The sequence below is a fragment of the Dermacentor variabilis genome, chromosome 10 (genome assembly GCF_050947875.1).
Source record: "Dermacentor variabilis isolate Ectoservices chromosome 10, ASM5094787v1, whole genome shotgun sequence".
Lineage (NCBI taxonomy): Eukaryota > Metazoa > Arthropoda > Arachnida > Ixodida > Ixodidae > Dermacentor > Dermacentor variabilis.
Genome location: NC_134577.1, coordinates 118,373,384 through 118,395,557, shown reverse-complemented (window position 1 = coordinate 118,395,557; position 22,174 = coordinate 118,373,384). Strand labels below are relative to the sequence as shown.

At 45.1% G+C, this 22,174-nt stretch overlaps 1 protein-coding gene across 2 annotated transcripts in view; it reads right to left on the bottom strand.

Annotated features, from left to right (window-relative positions):
- LOC142560908 (uncharacterized) overlaps nt 1–22,174 on the bottom strand; it is a 236,316-nt gene that overhangs the window by 200,491 nt on the left and 13,651 nt on the right. For both annotated transcript variants that reach the window (XM_075673325.1, XM_075673323.1), the window contains exons 3-6: nt 5,294–5,445; nt 4,954–5,042; nt 3,917–4,067; nt 1,323–1,469 (exon numbers count right to left, since the gene is read on the bottom strand). In XM_075673325.1, coding sequence (XP_075529440.1) covers nt 1,323–1,469; nt 3,917–4,067; nt 4,954–5,042; nt 5,294–5,445 — 539 coding nt within the window. The remainder of the gene's footprint in view (nt 1–1,322; nt 1,470–3,916; nt 4,068–4,953; nt 5,043–5,293; nt 5,446–22,174) is intronic.

Sequence of the window (22,174 nt, the reverse complement as noted above, 5' to 3'; positions counted from 1 at the left end):
ATCTCTAGCAGTAGCATAAGCAGACAGCACGTGTCTCTCAAAGAGCTGCAACAGGTGGCGTTCGGCAGCAAACGTGCAATGCGAGCGTGAAACCTTGGCATCAGCGTCTGTGCTGACCTCCGACCTCTGCCAAAAGAAGAGCCAAGGAAACCCGTTTGCTTTAAAAATAAATATAAGGCCAGGTGCAATGCTATATTAAGAATGCCCTACTGATCAATGAAAAGGGACTCCCTCGACTGAGCTAGAATTTGCCTTACACATTATTTACACGCTACTATTACGTGACAGCCTTGCACAGCATTGCACACATATTTTCATCTCTGGGCTACTAAATTAAATTTTCTAGGTACAGGTTGGAATTTAAGCGAATCTGTACCCAAAGCCCCCCCGCAAAAGAAATGTACTTGATATGTGGAAGAGACAAATTCAGAAACATAACACAATTTTCCTTCCCAGCGTTTGTTTTCAAAGCATTCTTATTTTGAAACACTGCTTTCCTGGCAGAAAAGGCTGCTAAATGTGGTTGTTGCATCTGGTCTAGTATTAGGATGTAGTCCAAACAGATGCATTACTCCCAAGCAGTGATGATAACATCTGTTACCACAGCTACTAGCCAAGAAAGTCAGTGTTGCTCTGTAAGCACAGGCCACCACCAACTTCAGTGCTATCACTAATGTGTACGTAAATGAAATGGCAGGAGCTAATAATCCAGAAGTACATGTCGCTGGGCTAGATGTATCATATTGCTCAGAAGACCATAAATATTTATGGTCTACTGAGCAATAGGAGCCAATAAATGTGAGGCATCATCGAACTCTGCATGGAGAGGCTCCATTTATGCTTATTGCACAGCCATGGCTGCGTACGAGATAGCTCATTGGCCAGCTTCCTCCTCCTAATCTCACATCCCACATGAAGCCTGAAGCTAAAAAGATGTTCCCCTCTGACGTCATGGTCATGAGCAGTGCTGGCTAACACTCCCAGGGCCAATCTTGCACATATACACAAATACCAAAGAACGTTAAGAACAGGATGGCTGCCACAGTAGACTAATTTGTAAAGCAGCGCATACATAATGTGGGTTTGGTCCCCACCCTGTGTCAAGTTATCTTTCCATCCATTTTCATTTCCCTTTACTATTACCTATATGTTGCCCAACATACCCTTTTCCTTACCATTTCTAGATTTCAAGTAAACATAAGAAATAATTTCCCTATGCTTTCCCAGGCTTTATCATCTGCTCTCTTCACATGGTTGTGCAACAAAAACCAAGCCCTTCAGATTCCCTTATTCTCGGCGCTCACGGAGGAACAAGGACGCACCAAGTTCCACACGATGGCCCAAGGACTCAGGTTCCAATCAGGCCTCTCGGGGTAGGCACAGTAAAGCATGTCTTTGGAGCTGTGTGCCATCCCTGGCGCAGTGCCAGGCCACATCTTCCAAGGACAGGTTCCGTGAATGTCCACACGCTGTGAAGAGATAAGTAGGATGGAGAGAGTGAAGCAGGACTTGCCATTTTGCATAAATCAGCCTGCTGTCACTAGGCATAAACGTACAATAATACATTAACTAAACAACAGAGACACACAATACTGTGCAGTTAGTTTCAACTACAGCATTTACTCCAACATCTTTACTTGAGACATGTTTCAATGTTGAAACATGAAATGTATGGTATCTCTGTGATGATTGTTCCAATAAACCAGTCCCATGTAAGCCAGCATGTTGTCTTGTCTTTACTTCGTGTCTTTTGATACAGCATTACTACAGACAGCGAAGATAAAAGAACAGTGATACGTTGGCATGTACTCGCTAACAACTTTATGCTTTCTGTGGCAATGAAGGGAAAGCTACAGAAGCAAAATGCGCACAAGAGCGCTTCTGAAAAAATTCCCACATATTAGCTTAAAGGCGCCTCATCAGGCCCCACTGCAATTTTTGGCTATATGCAATGGAAGTTGCAAAATGCCATCTGGGGACAATCTTACCAAAATAATTTTCCAGATCGGTTCCTTCTTGGAGGAGATAGAAGAAACTGAATGCCCTGTTATCACGCCGCCAGGGGGCAAGCCTCATTGCCAACCAAGACACACTTTCCCTCTGCCTCTATTAGCATGTCCCAAGCAGTGTTCCTTCCCTGTCTTCTCCCATACTGAAGATGAGCCCCGCCTCTCATGTTTCTTATATTGTCTTCCTTTCTTGCCGTGCAGAACATTTATAGTGGCAGAACATTTATAGTGGCAGAACTGAGTGCTTTGCATTGGAGGGTTTATTGAAGTCGTATTCCATGGCGAGTGATGTAGCTAGCAGTGCGTTTTGCATCACGGTATTTGTGTGTCTGACCTTGACTCTCTGGCTGGGAGCGGAGCCTCCTTGAGAAGAAGGGCGTGCAATGTTTTGTTTGAAGTTGTTTTCACGGCATGCGGCATTGTAATACTGTGAAGACGAGAGTCTCAGTGCGTGAACTATACGCTGTGCTTGTCTGTTTAAAATGGCCAAAGCTGGTGAGGGGCCCACACTAGGAAAGAGAAAACACAAGCATCTTATTCACAAGAGCAAAATATGACAAAATGCACCACTGTGTGGTAAATTTTATGTATTTTCACTTCTTTTCTCTTCTGCATTTTGGCAAATGTGAAACCCCTGCACGTGAAAGCTACGCTGATTCAGTGTCTGTTCCAAGAAACCGAAAGCGCCGTCAAATGCTGCCAAATACTTGGCACAGTGACACACGAAGCTCCAGCCCCGTAGCTTTCCCTTCAGTGCAACGGAAAGTTGTCCATGGGCATAGCACAAATGATATCTGCTATTTGACTTGTCTCACTGCATAATGAAACAACAATTACATCACGGCTATATTTTCTTAATTTGAAGAGTGATTCAAATTTTACGTTTATGTGCTGCCAATCTACGAGCGTTCTATATTAATATGTGAAGGATTCTGTGTGAAAGTTTTCTGCAATGTGACAGGAAACAAATGCCTATGTATGTGCCCTACTTTATTACTGAAGAAGCATTAACAAAGACAGCCTTCATTTGTGAGATAAGGCTCATGCTGATTGCTGCACTGATGAGATTAGGAAATATGTGAGTATGAAATGGATTTGGCTAATGCAAGCCAGCAATAATTGTCCCCACTTGGGGGGCAGCCTTCTTCCTGCTATAGACTCAATCGGGGCACGCACTGCTGGTGATGACGATTGTGACAAGCTGTTGACCAAGGGTGCAAGTGCATCCTGTCTCTGCTGACTGCAGCCATTGCTGTGCGGATTGGGACGCAGCTGGTCGCTGTGACATTGAAGCAAGAATTTGACAGCGATGATATGTGGTGTTTAATGGCCCAAGTAGAAGAATGCAGCAAGAAGACAGCATAACAGAGTGCTGATTCGCTCTCTGAAATTACAATTCGGCATTTCAATCAGTCAAACAGTGCTGAGTAATTTCAAGTTCACAGCAGCACTAATTTTTCACTTGTGATGAGTTGGAACGCTATACTTCACAGTTAAGTCAGCATTTATTATTATTATATTATTGTTGTTGTAGTTAAAGATATGACTCGTATGCCTAATAAAGTCGTAGAATGTTGCCTTATGGCACAACTGACAAAACTTGCTTATTGTAGCAATCCTATCATATTATGTGTGCTTATAGTGTTACATATATGCTATATAATGCAACAGTTGACATACTTTCTTGCCTTCTGATATTAATGCACTTGCTTCTGTGCATATGATGCATATTGTGTGCCATATATTTGACTTATACTGTTTTGTTGTTCATGTTCCAAGTTCCTTTGCTGTTAGCTGTCCTTGCAAGTAACCATTCCCTCGCTAACCCAACTAAAATCTCTAGCAGGGATTGCAATGTTCACAAGTAAATACATAAATAAATAGCTAATTAAATAAATATTGCTTACCGATGTCTCGGCTCCTTCTCTCATATGTGACTTCTTTAATACAAAGGCTGAAATCATGGCACGCTTGATGTTGAGTATGTGTTCTGACTCAGAGGGCGAAACTTCCAGTCCAGTCACCACACCGTCAGAGAGTGACATTACAACAGGGAACCTGATTAAGGAAAGCATCAGAAGGCAGCCAATAAAATGCATCGAAATTATGAAGCAAGTCCTCAGCTCCCTGGCAATATGTATCATATTTAGACACTTTAGAAACTACTAGAGAAGCAAAACTGGAATGTGCAAGTACACAACAAAACATAAAGGAACACAAATGCAACAAATTCTTAGAATCGCTTAAACGGACAACACAGCATCATTTTCTCGACACACCAATGAGACGTGCCTGCCAGCTTGGCACCTGCCCTTGTGAAATGTTCACCTTTGCTATTGTTCATGATGAGAAAAGCAGGGGAGCAGGCCAAAACTAGAAAACATGGCGTGTCTCCAATGTGTGCACATTTAGAAGGCTGACATTTTTGAAAAAGTGAAAAAAAAAGGGCGAAGTCTAGCCCACAATTACTATGCAGGCTGAACAACTGTGGTAAAAAGATACACACGCACAAAAAAGTTGTTTGTTGTGCGCATCATTACACATTTGGTGAAAAGAGAAGGAACACTATGCATTGTGGCAGTGCATTCCAACAGCCATTCGTTCAGAGCACGAGTTTGTTGGCATCTCCAGCTCGCCAAAGTTTGTCATGTTGTGAAGGCATCTCATATCCATTAAAGCTGGCATCAGTCCCATGTAATAATCAGCTGCTCATCTGCAGAGACTGACTGCAGGCCAAATGCCTATCACGCGCCAATTGCTGGCATCATTTTGGCACATTGTGATAGCACTTTTATATCACTTGTGCTTTAGATTTACTCGATCGTTAGAAGCACTTGCCATTCATGCGTCCTTATCAGCTCAAGGGTTTCATTTACAGTGTAGTGCAAGGCCTAGTATACCACCTCCTGAAATGCGCTAGGCAACTGCTTAAATGGAGGCTCACTTTGTCATCTCCGAGAGGTCATCGCGCTCTGTCCACAGCTCCTTGTCACCAGCAGGGCCACCTCCAGATGAGAACGCACATTCCTGAACCTGTGAACATGATTTAACGTGACAAAAAAGAAACTCATTCTATTATCTTATCGTCAACAGCTATACGTGAACAAGGGGACATTCCCTTATGTGGTGAAACTAAGTTTTCCATAGACAGAATGAATTGGCGCTCGAAGGGATACATGACACTCTGTCAAAAAAGGGCGTGCCTTGTAGAGATTCCAGCGACAGTAGCTGGCTTATGCATACCTTGAGGGGCCACAGAACAACACAAGGCCTTTGGCACATACCTCGAACACATACTTGCAGGTGCCAATGTGGGAGAGCTTGACCTGGCATGCCAAGTTCATTTCGCTGACATCGTCGGTGCTGCCCACAGATGCTGCTTCCGCTTTGATGTGAAACTCGTACTGGTACCAGTGCCCTGGTACCAGCATGTTTTCTGGAAGCACAGCACCAACGAGTTAATGGCCTGTCCTAGATACTCGATGCCTGCTATATGGTTAACGAGGCAATATTAACGGCTTGTAAGGCCACTCTTTACCAAAGGTTTTTACATATGGCCATTACAGCATGAAGTTAATACAGCCAAACTTCAATATAACAAGTTATTGGATATAACCAAGCAAACTAAAAAAATTTTCTTGCTGATATCAGCAACAAATACATGCTTATAACAAATATCAGATATAATGAGTGTATTTTTGAGTTATCTGTGACTTCAGTATAACAAGGTTCAACTGCACAAAGTATAACTTACCAGTCAACGATAAATAATAATAAGAAGAAATTAGAGAAAAACATTGCTGACAAGACGTACAAGCTTCTGGATCTAGCTGTATCTTTCTTTCTCAGCTTTTTACTTATTGTGGGCGTGCTTACACAACAGTTTCCCCAAAACACTGCGACACATAAATATAAGCACCAAGTGCACATGATTCCTCCCACTACACCACTGACTGATTTCCACTCAAAGTTTGAAAGAAAGGTAGCATTCTGCAGCGAGTTTTGTTAAATTCCAAGTTTTCAAGCATTACTTACCAGTTTTGTCTACTACAACTCAAAAGTGAGTGTCGTCTGCGCTGACGCCACTCAAGATGTGTTGATTCCATGTCAATTGAATGGTGGCACCATCTGTCATAGCTATGTGCTGTGCTTTGTTGTGTTGAGTTTAATGGCACATTAGCAACTAATCATGCACCAAACACAAGGTATAAATTCTTTGAAAAGTTAAATCACTTCAGTGGGTCCCTGTCTGGACAAGGGCCCTGCAGGTGCCAACAAATTAACCGACGACCTCGGCCTTCTTCTCAGAAATGAGAAGGCGGATGAGGTGTTCTGTAGTATGTAGAAAAGCACACAACGAGGTTTTAACATTTTCTGAGAACACCTGCTTCCTTTAAAAAGCTAAAAGCACATGACATATGAACAAGCGCACCTTAGCCTAAAATCAAAGCTGGCCGAAAAGGAATGTGTTCGTTGTGAAACAGACCAAAAAGCTTCTTCAGTGTTTCATGTTTTGTGCAAGAAAATAAGACGTGGCTTACTCTTAGTTCATCTCCACATGTTTCACATTGGCGTTTGTCTTGCTTTGTTAGTATGAAGTTGTGTGTGAGGTGTGTGTGTGTCCTATAGTGTAGATGGAATAGAATCACTTCTTTTAAATGTTCCTGGTGTGTGCAAGATTTCCATTCGCCTAACATGGGCTTTAACAAGTGTAGTATGTTGTTCCCTTCACTGTTCCAAGCAGACTGCCATTTTTCCCTTAGTTTATAATGTATTAACTTCAGACAGTCTTTAGGAGTTATATTTATTTTCTTGATTTCTTTGTGCTGGGCTTGCACCATGCATACATTTGCTCTTTCATTGCCTCTAATTTCGATGTGGCTCAGAACCAAGCATAATTTAATGTTCTGTCCTTCTGTGGTTGCTTTTATTATATTATGTATAATGTCCCTCAATAGCGGTGTGACTGCATTTCTGGAGTGAAGCGCTGTGAGTACACTTTGGGAGTCCGCGTATATAATACTATTTGCGAGATTCTCCTTTACTATTTTCTCTACGGCTATAGAAATGGCGTAATATTCAGCAGTGAAGGTGGATGTACACTGCGAAAGTCTTACTGTTTCTTTCCAGTTCCCTTGGACCACTGCACTTCCAACATGGCCAGTCGTTTTTGAACCATCAGTATAAAAGCTCATGAAACTTGTATTTTTCCTCTAGAGCAAGCAATAATAATATTTGGGGTTTTACGTGCCAAAACCACTTTCTGATTATGAGGCACGCCGTAGTGGAGGACTCCGGAAATTTTGACCACCTGGGGTTCTTTAACGTGCACCTAAATCTAAGCACACGGGTGTTTTCGCATTTCGCCCCCATCGAAATGCGGCCGCCGTGGCCGGGATTCGATCCCGCGACCTCGTGCTCAGCAGCCCAACACCATAGCCACTGAGCAACCACGGCGGGTTCTAGAGCAAGCAATTCCTGAATGATGTGTTGTGGTGGAGTTTGTGCTTTACGGAACTGTGTTAGAGTAAGATCACAGGCTGTGTGAAAGATGAACTGCTGGGGTAGTGGATCGTGTCTGTGGGCAATGCTGGGTAATACGTCCACTATGCCAAAGTTCTGACGCAACTCTTCAAATTGCAGGAGCAGTGATCTAGTAGTTCGTGTGTTTTTTTTCAAGGGGTGTACAGTAGCGTTCGGTTTGTTATTGAATATTACTCTGGAAGGAGGTTTTGTTACAAGTGGATAGCAAATGTGTTTTGGTAGAGATTGTATGCGCAGAGGTCAGAGCGGCTCTTCTACTTTCTAGGGGGGATTCATTTGTTTCTACATAAAGGCTGGTTATAGGAGACATTTTGTATGCGGCGCATGAAAGACACAAGCATGAGTTACCTACCGGGTTTAATTTTTTTCAAGTACGATGGTTTTTCTGAACCATACACTATACAGCCATAATTTAAGGAGGAACATACCAAAAAGCGATAAATGTGCAGAAGGCATGCTCTATCAGACCCCTAGTGTTTACGCGACAGTACTTTTAGTACATTGAGCGATTGGGAAGCTTTGTTTTTGAGAGTGTTTATGTGTGGCAAGAATGTGAGCTTTCTGTGAAAAAGTTATGCCTAAGAATTTTTATTCTTTCTTTACTGGAAGTACACTTTCCTTTAGGTGCAGGATGGGGTCAACTTGTAGGCCTCTTTTGAGTGACAAAAGAAAAGCAACTGTTTTTTTGTGGAGAAAACTTAAATTCATTCCTGTCTGCCCAGATCGTGAGTTTGTTCAATGTGAGTTGTATTTGTGTCTCGCATCTTGGCAAGCTTGAGAATATGCATGCTATTTGAAGGTCATCGACATATACAGAATGCATAATGGAATTTGCAATGACTTTTGCTATGGAATTCATTGTTACTATGAAAAGTGGCATACTTAAAATACAATCCTGTGGTACTCCATTCTCCTGGACAAACTTCTTCGAAAGGGTTGCACTCAGGCATACATGAAATGAACGGTCGAACAGGAAATCTTTCAGGCAGTTCAGCATCCTACCACGGATACCAAGGTCTGCTAGGTCATGGAGAATCCCCAAACCTCCAGGTGGTATCGTAAGCCTTCTCCATATCGAAGAAGACTGCTGGACAGTGTTGCTTGTGTACGAATGCTTCTCGGACCGTGTTTTCTAGCCAGACAAGATGGTCGGTTGTCGAACATGTTTTTTTAAATCCACACTGGTGGATGTCAAGGAGTTCACGTGAGTCAAGAATGAATGTCAGCCTAATGTTCAGGACATTTTCAAATGATTTTGCGAGACAACTTGCGAGAGCTACGGGCGTATAACTGCCAGGGGTGGTTGGTGGTTTTGCAGGCTTCATAAATGGCACAATCATGCCTTTTTTTCAAGCCTCTGGTATTTTCCCTGATATCCATTGTTAAAGAATTACAGAAGTGCATCTATGGCAGCTTCTGAAAGGTGAGCCACCATTTCATAACGTATTTCATCAGGGCCGGGTGCTGTCTGATTACCTGTGGACAGTACCTCTTGGTTTCCTGAAGTGTAATTAGTGTATTATAAGGCTCATTTGTACTGCCACTTGTAGGAGGTCTGTTTTTCTGCGGTATGTTTGTACTTCCAGAACGAGTCTTTGTAGTGTGAGGAACTCGAAACTTTGGAGAAATGTTCCCCCAGTATGGTCTACTTGTATGTCTATACTTGTTTGAGTGACAGGAGCTGTTAGAAATGAAATTACGAAGTGGGAGAAGCTGCCATTTAGTTTATGGACTTGTTCCCACATCTTTTTGCATGTGATTGAACTGTTGATAGATAATATGTAGTTTTTCCAGAAAGTTTTCTCAGCATCGCGATGGATGAGGCATGCATTGGCTTTCGCTTTTTTTTTTTTAATTTATAAGAGTTTCATGTGTTGGGCATCTGCAGAAAATTCCCCAGGCTTTGTTGTTTCTTTTTTGCTTCCCTACATTCTTGCAAATGCCACACCTTGTGATTATGTTGTACCACTCCTGAGGACTGAAGAATAGCCAGCCGTGCAGCAGTAATCACACAGGCTGTGAACAATTAGTTTAGGTTGTCGACATTAAGATTACACGAGAAAACTTTATCCAGGCTGGCGCGTTCTCGAAATAGTGTCCAGTTAGCTATGTGCAGCTTCCAATGACATGGTTTGCTTGGGATGATTTGTGCTGAGGATGATAGGCTAATTTTTAGAGGAAGGTGATCTATTCAACTTTGGGCCCTGTGGCACTGCGGTCTGCCGGCCCGTCTTCGATGATGATGGAGCAGCGCTGGCTGCAGCCACCAGGATGGAGTTTCTACTGGAACACCGGCCCCTGTAGAATTCTGAAACCGGTGTACGCTGCCCCCTGTCACACTGCACTGGCGCAGCTTACTTGAGGTAAGTGCCCTAGCCTTTTCCTTGCTTCATAGAATGAGATCTTTTCCTTTACAGTGATTGCGATTATTTCTTTTTCTCTCTTCCGTGAGTAAGCTTGCAATTGACACATTGTGCAGGAGCACTGCAGTTGTCGGATAGATGGTCGTTGGCATTACACTTTGCACACGTTTCTTTTCCTCTGCATGATTGTGATGCATGCTTGAACCTCTGGCATTTGAAGCACTGCCTCAGGTTCAGTATGCATAGCCTCACATTGATTCTCAAATATCCTGCATCGAGTGAAGTGGCCACAGCACGGGTACCAAATTGCTGTAGCCAGGAAAGAAAAGCAAGACAGCTAGATGAGGTGTCACATACGCACACGTTTAATGGTCTCTCAGACGTGTTCTATCTCAAGAAGAAGAAGAAGAGCACGCGCTGCCGGATCACTGACCACGCGCAGTCACGGGGAACTACCGTATGTCTCTCTGCTTTCACTAGATGGCAGCATGTACAACATCTCCCCAAGAGAGCAAACGAAGTTCGCTGCAGCAGGCAGCTTCATGCACCTCCCATTTCTAGTATGCATGTGGGAAGTGTCTTGGCAACACGAATGGGTGTCTGCTACACCGTCACTGATACAAACACTTTCTGCGTTAGTTTTAGCAGGGGAATAGCGACGTAGCTGGGTCCTGTTCCTGCATGCAGCACCACTGTCGGTGTTAACCCAGTAGGCCCGAGGCTCATCGGCCGGGGCTTGCACTGTCGCGTTAAACTTGAGGTCTGTGAACCAGACGTCATCTCCGTAGAATAGCTCCGGCAGGCCACGGACTCCGTGATGTCTGTCGAAGTCTTTCCTTTGACGTTTCCGGTACTGTTCCTTGAACTTCCGAAGGCTCCCTTGATCCAGCAGTTGGGGTGTCAGCTTAGTGTAACTAAGAGGAAGCTTGGTTCTTAGCCGATGACCCATCAGTAGTTACGCAGTGCTATACCCATTCTTCAAAGGAGTCGACCTGTAAGCTAGAAGCATCAAGTAAGGGTCTTTTTTGTCTTTGGCATGGAAGTCTTGATATTTTTACCGCAGCCTCAGCAAGTCCATTGCTCTGAGGACAGTGATGGCTAGAGGTAATGTGCTTGAAGGCGTAGTCCTGAGTGAAGAGTGAAAACTCAGTCAACGAAAACTGCGGGCCGTTGTCGGAAACCACTTCCTCAGAAATCCCATAGTGTGCAAAAGATGACTTGCAGTGGTTGACTACAGCTGCAGATGTAAGCTTCTCGAGCAGAGCCAGTTCAGGGTATCTTAAATAATAATCTGTTGCTATCAACGACCACCGGCTCTTATAGTGAAACAAGTCCATTGCAATGCGTTGCCAGGGTCTTTCTGGAAATTTGATACTTTTTAGTGGCATTTTCCTGTTACTTGTTTCGACGCATTGCTGACATTGCTTCACCAGGGACGTGACATCAGCTCCTATAGTGGGCCACCAGACACAATCACTGGCTTGAGCAAGTGTCTTTGTTATGCCGAAGTGTCGTTCGTGTAAGAGTCGTAGGACTTCGTTTTGGCAAGAGGCAGGGACGACAGCTTTAGCAGCGTAGCGTAGTAAATCGTTCTCGAGAGTGAGCTGGTATTGATGCTTGTAGAAGGGTTTTAGGTCCACTGGTAAATCTCGCCTGGAGGGCCACTTTTTTCTTGCTCCACCAGCGAAGTTGTGCACAAACAGGGTCTGTTTGTTGGGATGACTTTAACCATTGAAGGCAGTGCTCCTATATGGGAAAAGAGGTTTTCAAAGAGCATACAAAACCTTCCCCATTTTCTTCGAGCTCTGTGTCTTCTATTTTTTAGAGAGGCACTCTGGAAAGAGTGTCTGCAGCTAGAAGGTCTTTGCCTGGAATGCATGCAATCTCGTACTGGTATCGCATCATTCTCAGCTTTAGCCTTTGTAATCTGGGTGTCAGGTCGCCAAGGCTCTTTGAAGCGAAGATGGGAACCAACGGCTTATGGTCCGTCTCCAGCTTGAACAGCTTGCCAACAAGATAATTGCCGAACTTGTCACATGACCAGACTAAAGCACGAGCCTCTTTCTCAATTTGAGTGTAACGCTTCTCGGTCTCTGAGAGTAATCGTGAAGCATAAGCGATGACAGAAAACTTGCCATTCGTTTGCTTCTGCCAGATTAATGCACCAAGTCCGAAGGACGATGCATCTGCAGTGACGATCGTTTCTCTCGATGGATCGTAAACTCTAAGAACAGGGCGAGACGAGAGCACCGACTTCTCTCTGTTGAACGCCTGCTGTTGTGGAGCATCCCAAGCAAACTCTTGGTTCTTTAACAGCAAAGGATTAGGTCACTGCAGGACTTCAGAGAAATTGGGAACGAATCTGGTGAGGTATGTTGCCATTCTGAGAATTCTCTACAGCTCGGTCCTGTTTCCTGGGCTCTTGATTTTCATAATGGCTTCAACTTTCTTTTCGTCGGGTCATATTCCGTCTTGGTCTAGCCAGTGCCCAAGGAACGTGAGGCGCTGGACATTGTTACGAACGGCCTGCAAGGGTACCGACCTACAAAATTTTCCCAGCCAGCTGCTGCTGCGGGGCTGGTGAGCTTCCCAGAAGTGACCGTGGAACCCTTCCCCACCTGCTGCAGTGACTCGCTTTGTAGGGGCGCCGATGTGCTGCATCAACACCCTCTCGACGCCGCTATGACTAAACGCGGTTGGCAGACCAAGTATTGTTAGCGGATTCGACATCACGGCTTGTTTGAAGCGGTGGAAATCCAAGGAGATGTCTTGCGGCTGTCTCACAGGGCTTAGAAGTCATGGACAGATGCAGCAGCCATTGTCTGCAGGGTCAACACTGGGATGAAGAGGCGCCTGCTCGGGGCAGGACCCGTGTCTGTGAGAACCCTCTCACCTCGGTGTGGTTAGTGAAACCTGTGCGGAAGTGAGTGCGTAAACCCTCTCACTCAAAGGCGGGTCGGCTACGATGACTTTGGACGCTCCGTTTTCCCCCACCTAGGGATCTAGGGAGGACTGAGTGTATTTAAGGAGCCATTGGCGGCTCCTCAGGGTGCATTCCTCTTTCAGTCATGTTAGGCTGATTAACTGTAACATTCTCATGTAAATACTGTAAATAAACCCATATTACTCGTTCTCGATGAGAACAAGTCCCTCCTTTCAACTACATCCTGAGCGTGGATAAGTTGGACGATGGCATGAGCCAGCTACCATCTATTTCATGCTCGACCCCAACCATGACAACTGGCTGACAGTGGTGAGATGTACTTTGCGACGTGGTGCTGTGTCTGCGGTGAGTGCTTGGTTCTTGCTTTGACTCTCTAGGCTTCATTTTATGGTTGTTCTGTTTAGAAAAGTAGGGAAGCTGGATTGTTGATTGTTATCTAGATTGCGTTTTTCTAGGTAGGTTTAACGAGCAGGATCAAGGCAGTAAAGCAGCAATCATGGAGTTAAGGACACTGCTGAGAGACAAACTATTGATTGTTGGTGAGGAACTGGGCCTAGAGGTATGCAAGGAAATGCTAAAATAGGAATTATTGCAGCTAATTTCCGAACAGGACAGTGAGGAGGACATTGAAATTGGGTTACAACTTTTTAGGAAAAGAGAAGAACGGGACAGAGAGAAACGTGAGAAAGATCGCGAGTTAAGAAAAATGCAACTTGAACTTGAAAGCAAACATTTCGAGCTGTCTCAAGGAGGTGAAGGGGCTCTGGGACGATCAAGCGAGGCGGAATCATAGTGCACGGACAGGCTTTTAAAGCCATTTGAGGTCGAGAACGACATAGGCTTGTTCCTCGGGAATTTCGGAAGGACTTGCGAGAAGATGAACTTCGGTCCGAGTACATGGCCGCAGCGGTTGCTGTCTATGTTGCCGTGTGAGGCTGCGGAAGTAATCGCCAGACTCAGTGTGGAAGATGCATATGATTATGCGAAGGTCAAGGCTAGTCTTCTGAAGAAGTACCGCCTTTCAGCTGAAGCTTTTCGGCAAAGGTTTACAAGCACAGGCAAGAAGGATAGCGAGGGATATCCAGAGTTTGCATATAGCTTAAAGGTAAACCTAGTCGAGTGGCTGAAAAGCGCGGAAGCGCACGAAAGCAGAGACATGATTATTGAATGCATCTGTCTAGAGCAGCTTTACAGAAGTATCCCACAATCTGTGAAGCTGTGGGTGCAAGACAGAGGAAATGTAAACACTGTGGAAAGGGCGGATGAATTAGCAGAAGAGTACGCAATGCATAGAAAGCTCAATGCCGAGGACGGAAATTGGGACAGTCGAATGGACTGCGAAAACCATTTCCATTCCAAAAGGGTTCGCAGACTAGACGACCGGATCCTTCAGACATGGAGGAAAAGCCATCAGAACAGAGCGAGGAGAAATCAAACAGGGAAACTGTACAAAAAGAGCAAAAAAGAAAATTCGAATCTTTTAGACCAATTCGCTGCTATAAGTGCCACAAACTGGGACATATCACTGTAAACTGCGGGAGGCCTAGCGTAGTTTTCTCCTACATGGGTGAAAAAGACGAGAATATGGAACTTTTAAGCCCATATCTTCACGACCTGCAAGTTAATGGCAAACCATGCAGGGTGCTGCGAGACAGTGCTGCCACGATGGACATTGTCCATGGTAGATGACTTCACTGGAGAAGTAGCATGGATTAAACAGGTTGTAGAAGAACACAGTGCGTGTCTGCCCATGGCCAAAGTCAAAATCAGTGGACCGTTCGGGGAGCTAGTGACCGAAGCTGCAGTTTCCAAATTCTTGTCGCTGCAGTACCCTTACATTTTTTCGAATCGGTCGGATCAGTTACTGCATGAAAAAGGGCTTAAACTGGGAGAGGGCGTAGTACAGGCATTGACGCGAGGCCAAGCTTGTAAAATCGCGTCGATTTCGGCTGAAAATGCAAAAGCTGCTCCAGCAGAAGTACCAAAACAGGTAACTTCAGTACCCGAATCCGAGCTAGGCTCAAGGGACGGAAAAACGTTTGAGGAAACACTGCCAGCTCACCAGCTCAATGAGAGCTTATCACTAGGGTGTCAAAGTTCACGCCTGCAGGCAGAGCCAGCTGACGCGCTCGCAAGTGAGACAGGGTCGTTGCTATCGCTGGCCTCAAAGAACTTTGATAAGCTCTTACGTGTGGACAGAGAGTCACTGGCAGCCGAGCAAAAGAAGTATGACAGCTTAGCTAAACTACATCACACAGCTAAAGAAGGCATTACTAGGCGCAACATGATGATAGAAGAGAAAGGAGGATTGTTGTATCAGCACTACAGAGACCGAAAGGGTAGGATTCTAGATTAGTTAGTGGTACCTACTAAGTACCGGGAGGACCTTTTGAGTCTCTGTCATGGAAATGGGTGGTCTGGCCACCTAGGCATAAGCAAATCAAAGGAAAGGTTGCTTATGGAATACTATTGGCCTGGCTGTTTCAAAGACGTAGAAAACTTTGTAAGATCATGCGATGCCTACCAGTGCTTGGGTAAACCAGGAGAAACATGGAAAGCTCGACTAAAGGTAGTGCCCTTAATAACAGAACCTTTCGGATGACTTATGATAGACATGGTAGGGCCTTTACCAAAGCCAAAGTCGGGTTACCAGTACTTCTTTACCATGTTGTGTCCGGCTACAAAGTTTCCAGAAGCAATCCCTCTGAAAGAGCTCAGCTCCACTGAAGTAGTAGATGCACTTTTGACAGTATTCGCACGAGTTGGGTTTCCAGCCGAAATTCAGGCAGATCAAGGGTCAGTATTCACCAGCGCACTGACTTCCACATTCTTACAAAAGTGTGGGGTAAAGCTGATACACAGTTTCGTCTATCACCCTCAGTGAAATAGTGTAGAGAGGTGGCATTCAGTGCTTAAAGGGACACTAAAGAGAAAAATGATTTCTTCTGCATCAGTAAATTACCTTTCTACGACGCCAAAAACACTACTCTTACCATGATGAGATGCTTGGTAAGCCAGAGAAAGCACAAGAACAAAAGACGGGTGGCGACGCCTCCTTGAAGTTCCCGCACCTGCTCGCTGTGACGTCATGGATTCTGATGGCACCTTCTAGGGCCTATTTAATTATACAGCGCTACAGACAAGGGACGAGAGACAATGGCAAGACGGAATACCAACACGCCCTAACCTACGCTCTTTCAGACTGACTACATTGTGTTCTAAAGGAACCGAATATTAAACATGGCAAATTTAGGGAACCTTTACTCAGCCAACGTGGCCCAAAAGCAAAAACATATCTTGGAATCCCTGACATACTGACGTACCGGCATTGGAGTTTCGGTGCAAAATTCAAACACTGATACTTCGACCTTCATTTTCTCATCTAATAATCAAACTATTACCTTGAAATGACTGCCTGCAGGGTTCTCAAACAAAGCTTTATTCGCCTAAACTGATTTATTGTTTCACTTTAGTGTTCCTTTAGCGAGTTTTGCGGGCGCGCTGTTACGAGTACAAGGAGGACTGGGAGAATTGCCTTGCAGCCACTTTGTTTGCTTTGCAAACGGTTCCTCATGAGGCTACAGGGTTCTCGCCAGCAGAACTAGTGTACGGGAGGACACTCTGTTCTCTACTGAGAATGTTGACCCCTTTATGAGGTGCTACTTTCTACTAGAAATTTCGTTCATAAAAACTGAAGAATAGCATTCAGGAGGGCAAAAGAAAATGTTTGACACATTTTTCAAGACATGTGGTGCAGAAGTTTTCGAGAATAAAGAGGTACATATATGTACCACAGACTTTACTACAAGAAATCAAATGTGGTAGGCATATGTACCGCTGTCCGCAGGCGGTTTAAAATGAAAAGACAATGTGTAACAGGAACGATATATACAAAGTCAGTGGTGCTGTTCACTTGTGGAATGGCTTAAAACATTTGACGCGCGGCGGAATTTGGCATTTGCTGCACAGAAAGCTCATTCGAACTTGCTTCTGTGCCTTGGACCCCCACCTACACCTCTGTCGAGTGGCCGACCTCTACGGGTGACGATCTTGACTGAGAAATCTGATGTCATCAGGAACTCCTGTCTGCTGACTACTTGCAAGTCCCCTTCTTCTTGCTCTTATGGGCGACAGTCCCTTGCTGTGCCTTACGGTTTGTCTATTTATTAGCCTGCAGCTAACGGAAAGCCGAAAGAACAAGTATGTTGTCTCATGGTGCACCGAAAACTGCACAAAAATATTTACAACAGTGGCATCCAGTAGATAATAGAAAGTTCTGTGCCAACCTTTTTTTAAGAGCGCTGGTCTGCTGGGCAGGCACTGCGCTTTTGATCAAACCATCTACACCGCCCATCCATATGTTCTAGTCAGATATTGGTTTCAGGCAAGTGACTCCTACAAGAGCGCCACTAGAAAACCATCTGCTGGCTTCTACAACTGCTTACAGATTGTGGAAGTTTGACATGGCAGTGACACATTTGCTATCCTTCCACTGGTATACAGTTACTGGCCTTTAGGACCACCAGAAATTCTCTCCTTTCTTGAGCTTGTTGTCACCCTTGATCATTTGCAGCATGTCTTGCGGCTGATGTGTATAGTAATAGTTGCAAGAATGCCCTTCTCGGAAAGCATTTCGAGGAGTCACGTGGTAGCAAAAAAATATTGAAAGAAGAACTGAGAACCCTCTTGGGCATCCCCGGAGAGCGACAAGATGCCATGCTCTCCTAAAGTTAGAACAGCAGGCCGGTTACTGTCTTTGCCTTCATAAATCTGCAACTAGAGAAGGTAGCCTGTTGCAGAATCGGCCCGGCACCACGCCTTACATCCACGCTTTGTAGGCTTCATTGACATGCACTGTTTTGAAGAGGACCGTCCTTTGAATGTTATCATACTCTCATGATAACATTCAAAGGGCAAATGAGATTAAGAAGTTTGCAGGGACAACATGGCCACAATTAGCACATGACCGGGGAAGTTGCAGAAGTATGGGAGAGGCCTTTGTCCTGCAGTGGGTGTAGCCAGGCTGATGATGATGATGATACTCTCCTCCACTGCTTGATGACATGAAGGGGTGTATTGCCGCTTGAAACATTAATTCAAAGCATAGACAAGAGGATGGACTTTTCCGAGTTGATCATTGCCATCTTAGCCACTTTTCTTCAGTTTTAATAGGTCAGCAATATGACGACAGTTGAGGATTGTTTGAAATCAATTAATAGTCATCACTTTACTTCTTTCTTCCACACGAAGAAATTGCCACTACTCCAATATAAGTACATGTGATGAGTAGGGTTGACACTCATCAGAAGAAGCATCCCTACGAAGGCTTCAAGCTCCTGCTTATAAACTTCATGCCAGCCTGGTTGATGTTTCTGCTTGGCATACCTGTTCGTCTCTGTGACGAGAACGTCAAGCACTTCTACATCAAAGTAGAAGAAGAATGCCTCCTTTGCAGTCAGTGGAGCTTCTGGGCAGAACAGCGGGTCCCATATTTTTGGTACCTCTAAACTACTGTTTCGGAGTTTACTAGCCCAGCTTTCTAATGGAGCGTCGTCCTCTTCGTCCGAAAGAGCAGCATGGACCAACTTGCGCGCCCTTTTCTTTTTCATTGGTCTTTTTCGTGAATATGCGCGCTCTCACTTCGAAGACACACTGCTAGAAGGGACACCACCATTAGTCTTCCTCTTCCACAGGCGCTAGCTCTGAGACGAATTCTCATCGCTTCCGCTGTCCCTGCTGTCTTCACTGATTTCTGGATTCTACAGCAATTCAAATAGGGGGCAACAGCCTCGTCCTGCGTAAGGCTGTGACCTGTAGTGTGTTTAGTTAAGAACATTAGAATTTCTAACTACTACAGGTATCGCCTCGCGCTACTCTGTTTTCACACTGGTAAAGCTGGCAAACGCGAAGGGGACCGGCGACCTGTGATACACAGGCCTGCGCGACTTCACGACTACAGTCGCCAAGCAGGTAAATCAGTCGAGGGGCGACTTGAGCTATGTTGCTATTATGAAAAAAATACCTCTGCTTTCAGAAAGAACACAAATGGACGGCCTGTGTGATTTGACCAGTGCGATAGTCGTCCGCTTAGGCCTAACAACCCCAGCCAAAAACCAGCCCAGGACAGACAATTCAAAACGGTGAACAATTAGGGCACCATAAATGTATGTATATGGTTGCAAATGAATCACTAGGTTTGATTTAGTAAACGGGTAAAAGGAGACATTTAGCATGCATGCTGAAGCAGCATTTTCAGTTAGTTTTTCCCACGCTACAGCAGCATGTACTGAACCACAATGAAGGCGTTTGCAAAAACTAATTTCGCGCCACTTGACGGAATAAAATAAAACCACACATAAAGCTTTCTAAATGCCTTGGTAGATGGCAGCACTAGTAAAATTGGCTCCAATTTGAACAGATTTTTCATTACAGGCATTTTAAATGCACCCAAAAAGTGGTACATATTTGTACCACTGTACCACAAAGGGAGATGTGGGAGGAAAGAGGAGAGAGTCCAACAGTGGTAGAATATGTGCTAAATCTGCTGGAACGGCTAAGTGCAACCCAAGAACTAGTCGAAAAGAACATGGGAGTAGCTCAAAAGAACCCCAAGTTCTATTATGACAAGAATGCGAGGCTTCGTATGTTTAATGCCGGAGACCAGGTAATGCTCCTCAAACCTTCAAGAAAGAACAAGCTTGAAGTTCACTGGGACGGGCCCGTTAAAGTGTTGCACAAACTTTCATATACTAACTATGCTCTGAAAATGCCCGGTCGCAGGAAGGAGGTCAGGATATGTCACTGCAATTCGATGAAGCCGTATATAGAGCGGAGCGGAGTCGTTAACCATACCATCAAAGAGCAGGATGGCACTAGTACCAAGTTTAAGGAGCATAGGGCGACTTGCAAATCTGAAATCGGCCTAGAAGAAGTAGTAAAACATTCGGTAAGCTTGCACGCTCTTAAACCCGAGCAGCTAAATGAGCTAAAAGGGGTGTTAGGGGAATATCTCTACAGATTCAGCGATCGGCCGGGTAGAACCGAACTAATAACGCAGGAAATAGAGCTGACATCGATCGAACCCGTAAGATCAAAGCCTTACAGAGTGTCTCCAAGACAGAGAGAAATTATGGAGGCAGAAATACAGCGCATACTAGAGTTGGGAGTTATTGAGCCCGCTGAGAGTGACTACACGTCACCGCTAACACTTGTAGAAACCCCTAATATGGACCCTCGTCCATGTATTGATTACAAGAAGTTAAATGATATCCCTAGAAATCAGCTGTACCCGATATAAAACGTTGAGGAACAAATTGAGAGTTAGCGCTGCTAAATACATTTCAACTATAGATCTCGTGTGAGGATACTGGCAAGTTCCCCTTTCAGAAAGTGCCAGCCGCAATGCCACATTTATCTCACCTGTAGGCACTTTTCGCCCTCTCGCCCTCAGCTTCGGGCTGAAGAACGCGCTATTTAGCTTCTCTAAGTTAATGGATATTGTCCTAAAAGACTTGCAGGAGTTCGCCTTGCCACATCTGGATGATGTAGCAATTTTTTCGGACAGCTGGAAACAACACGTATCGCACCTCAAACAGGTGTTCTCACGGTTGAGGGAAGCCGGCTTAACGATGAAAGCGGAAAAGTGTAGATTTGGTTGTTCACAGGTTACTTATCTACACTATGTTGTCGGCCAAGGCACGAGACGGCCCGCCAAGCTGAAAATAGCTACGATTGGACAATTTTCTCAGCCGCGCACGAAAACAGACCTTCGTTCATTTTTGGGACTTGTGGGGTACTATCAACGGTAGATTCTGAATTACTCGCAAATGGCAAGTCCATTAACGGACGCCCTCCGAAAGGGAGCACCGAGTAACGTACACTGGGATAAGGACAAAGAGAATGCTTTCCAAGGTTTGAAAATGCTATTGGTTTCTCGTCCTATGCTTCGCGCGCCAGACTACACAAAGGAATTCATAGTTCAATGCGACGCAAGCGACAGAGGTATGGGCGTGGTACTTAGTCAGGTCGGCGACGATAACGAGGAGCATCCTATCGTCTATGCCAGCCGTAAACTAAATGTAAGAGAGGAAGCCTACAGCGCTTCAGAGAAGGAATGCGCTTGTTTAGTTTGGGCCACCCAGAAGTTGTCGTGTTACTTGTACAGAGCGAGGTTCAACTTCGAGACCGACTACTGTCCTCTGACATGGCGCAATCAAACGTCACACAAAAATGGCCGCTTGCTCTGATGGAACCTCACTCTCCAAGAGTACAACTTCTCCATTAGATATAAGAAAGGAAAATTGCATAGCAATGTGGATGGTTTGAGCAGGCTACTTTGAATTCTGCGTTTAGAGATCCCGCCAAAATTTTGAGGTTGTTATTGTTATTTTTGTTAAGCCAAGAAGATCCCCTCTCATTTAGCAGGACTCCATCCATGATTGCTCAATTTGTCAGCACGAAATTCCGTCATAAATTGGCATAGCGAAATGCAGCATTTTTTGTTTCTGCACTTATGTTTTCTTTGAAGCCCAGCGGATCTAAAGTGAGATCCAAGATACATCATCTCGGCGGAGAGCCATGTTGTGAGGTTTGCTCTGCAGTTGCCTGTCCTTGTTGGATGTTTTGGGGCGGTGTCATTATTTCACAGCTGGTCGCTGCAAGCCAAGGCATCCCCCCTTGCCACCAGCCATTCTCTTCCTGCCCAGCGGTTATCAGCAGTGGCCAGTCAAGATTTTCCGGGCCATGGAGGAGCTGTTGCAAATGGCCTGAAAGGGTACCGACCTACAAAATTTTCCCAGCCAGCTGCTGCTGCAGGGGTGGCGAGCTTCCCAGAAGTGACCGTGGAGCCCTTCCCCACTTGCTACAATGACTCTCTTTATAGGGGCGACGATGTGCCGCATCAACACCCCATCAGCGCTGCTATGACTAAACGCGGTCGGCGGACCAAGTATTGTTGGTGGATTTGCCGTTGCCATCACAGCTTGTTTGAAGCGGTGGAAATCCTAGGAGATGTCTTGCGGCCGTCTCTCGGGGCTTAACACTCATGGACAGATGCGGCAGCCGTTGTCTGCAGGGTCAACACTGGGATGAAGAGGCGCCTGCATGGGGCAGGACCCGTGTCTGTGAGAACCCTCTCACCTTGGTGTGGTTAGTGAAACCTGTGCGGAAGTGAGTGCGTAAACCCTCCCCCTCAAAGGCGGGTCGGCTACAATGACTTTGGACGCTCCGTTTCCCTCACCTATGGATCTAGGGAGGACAGAGTATTTAAGGAGCTGTCGGTGGCTCCTCAGGGTGCATTCCTCTTTCAGTCATGT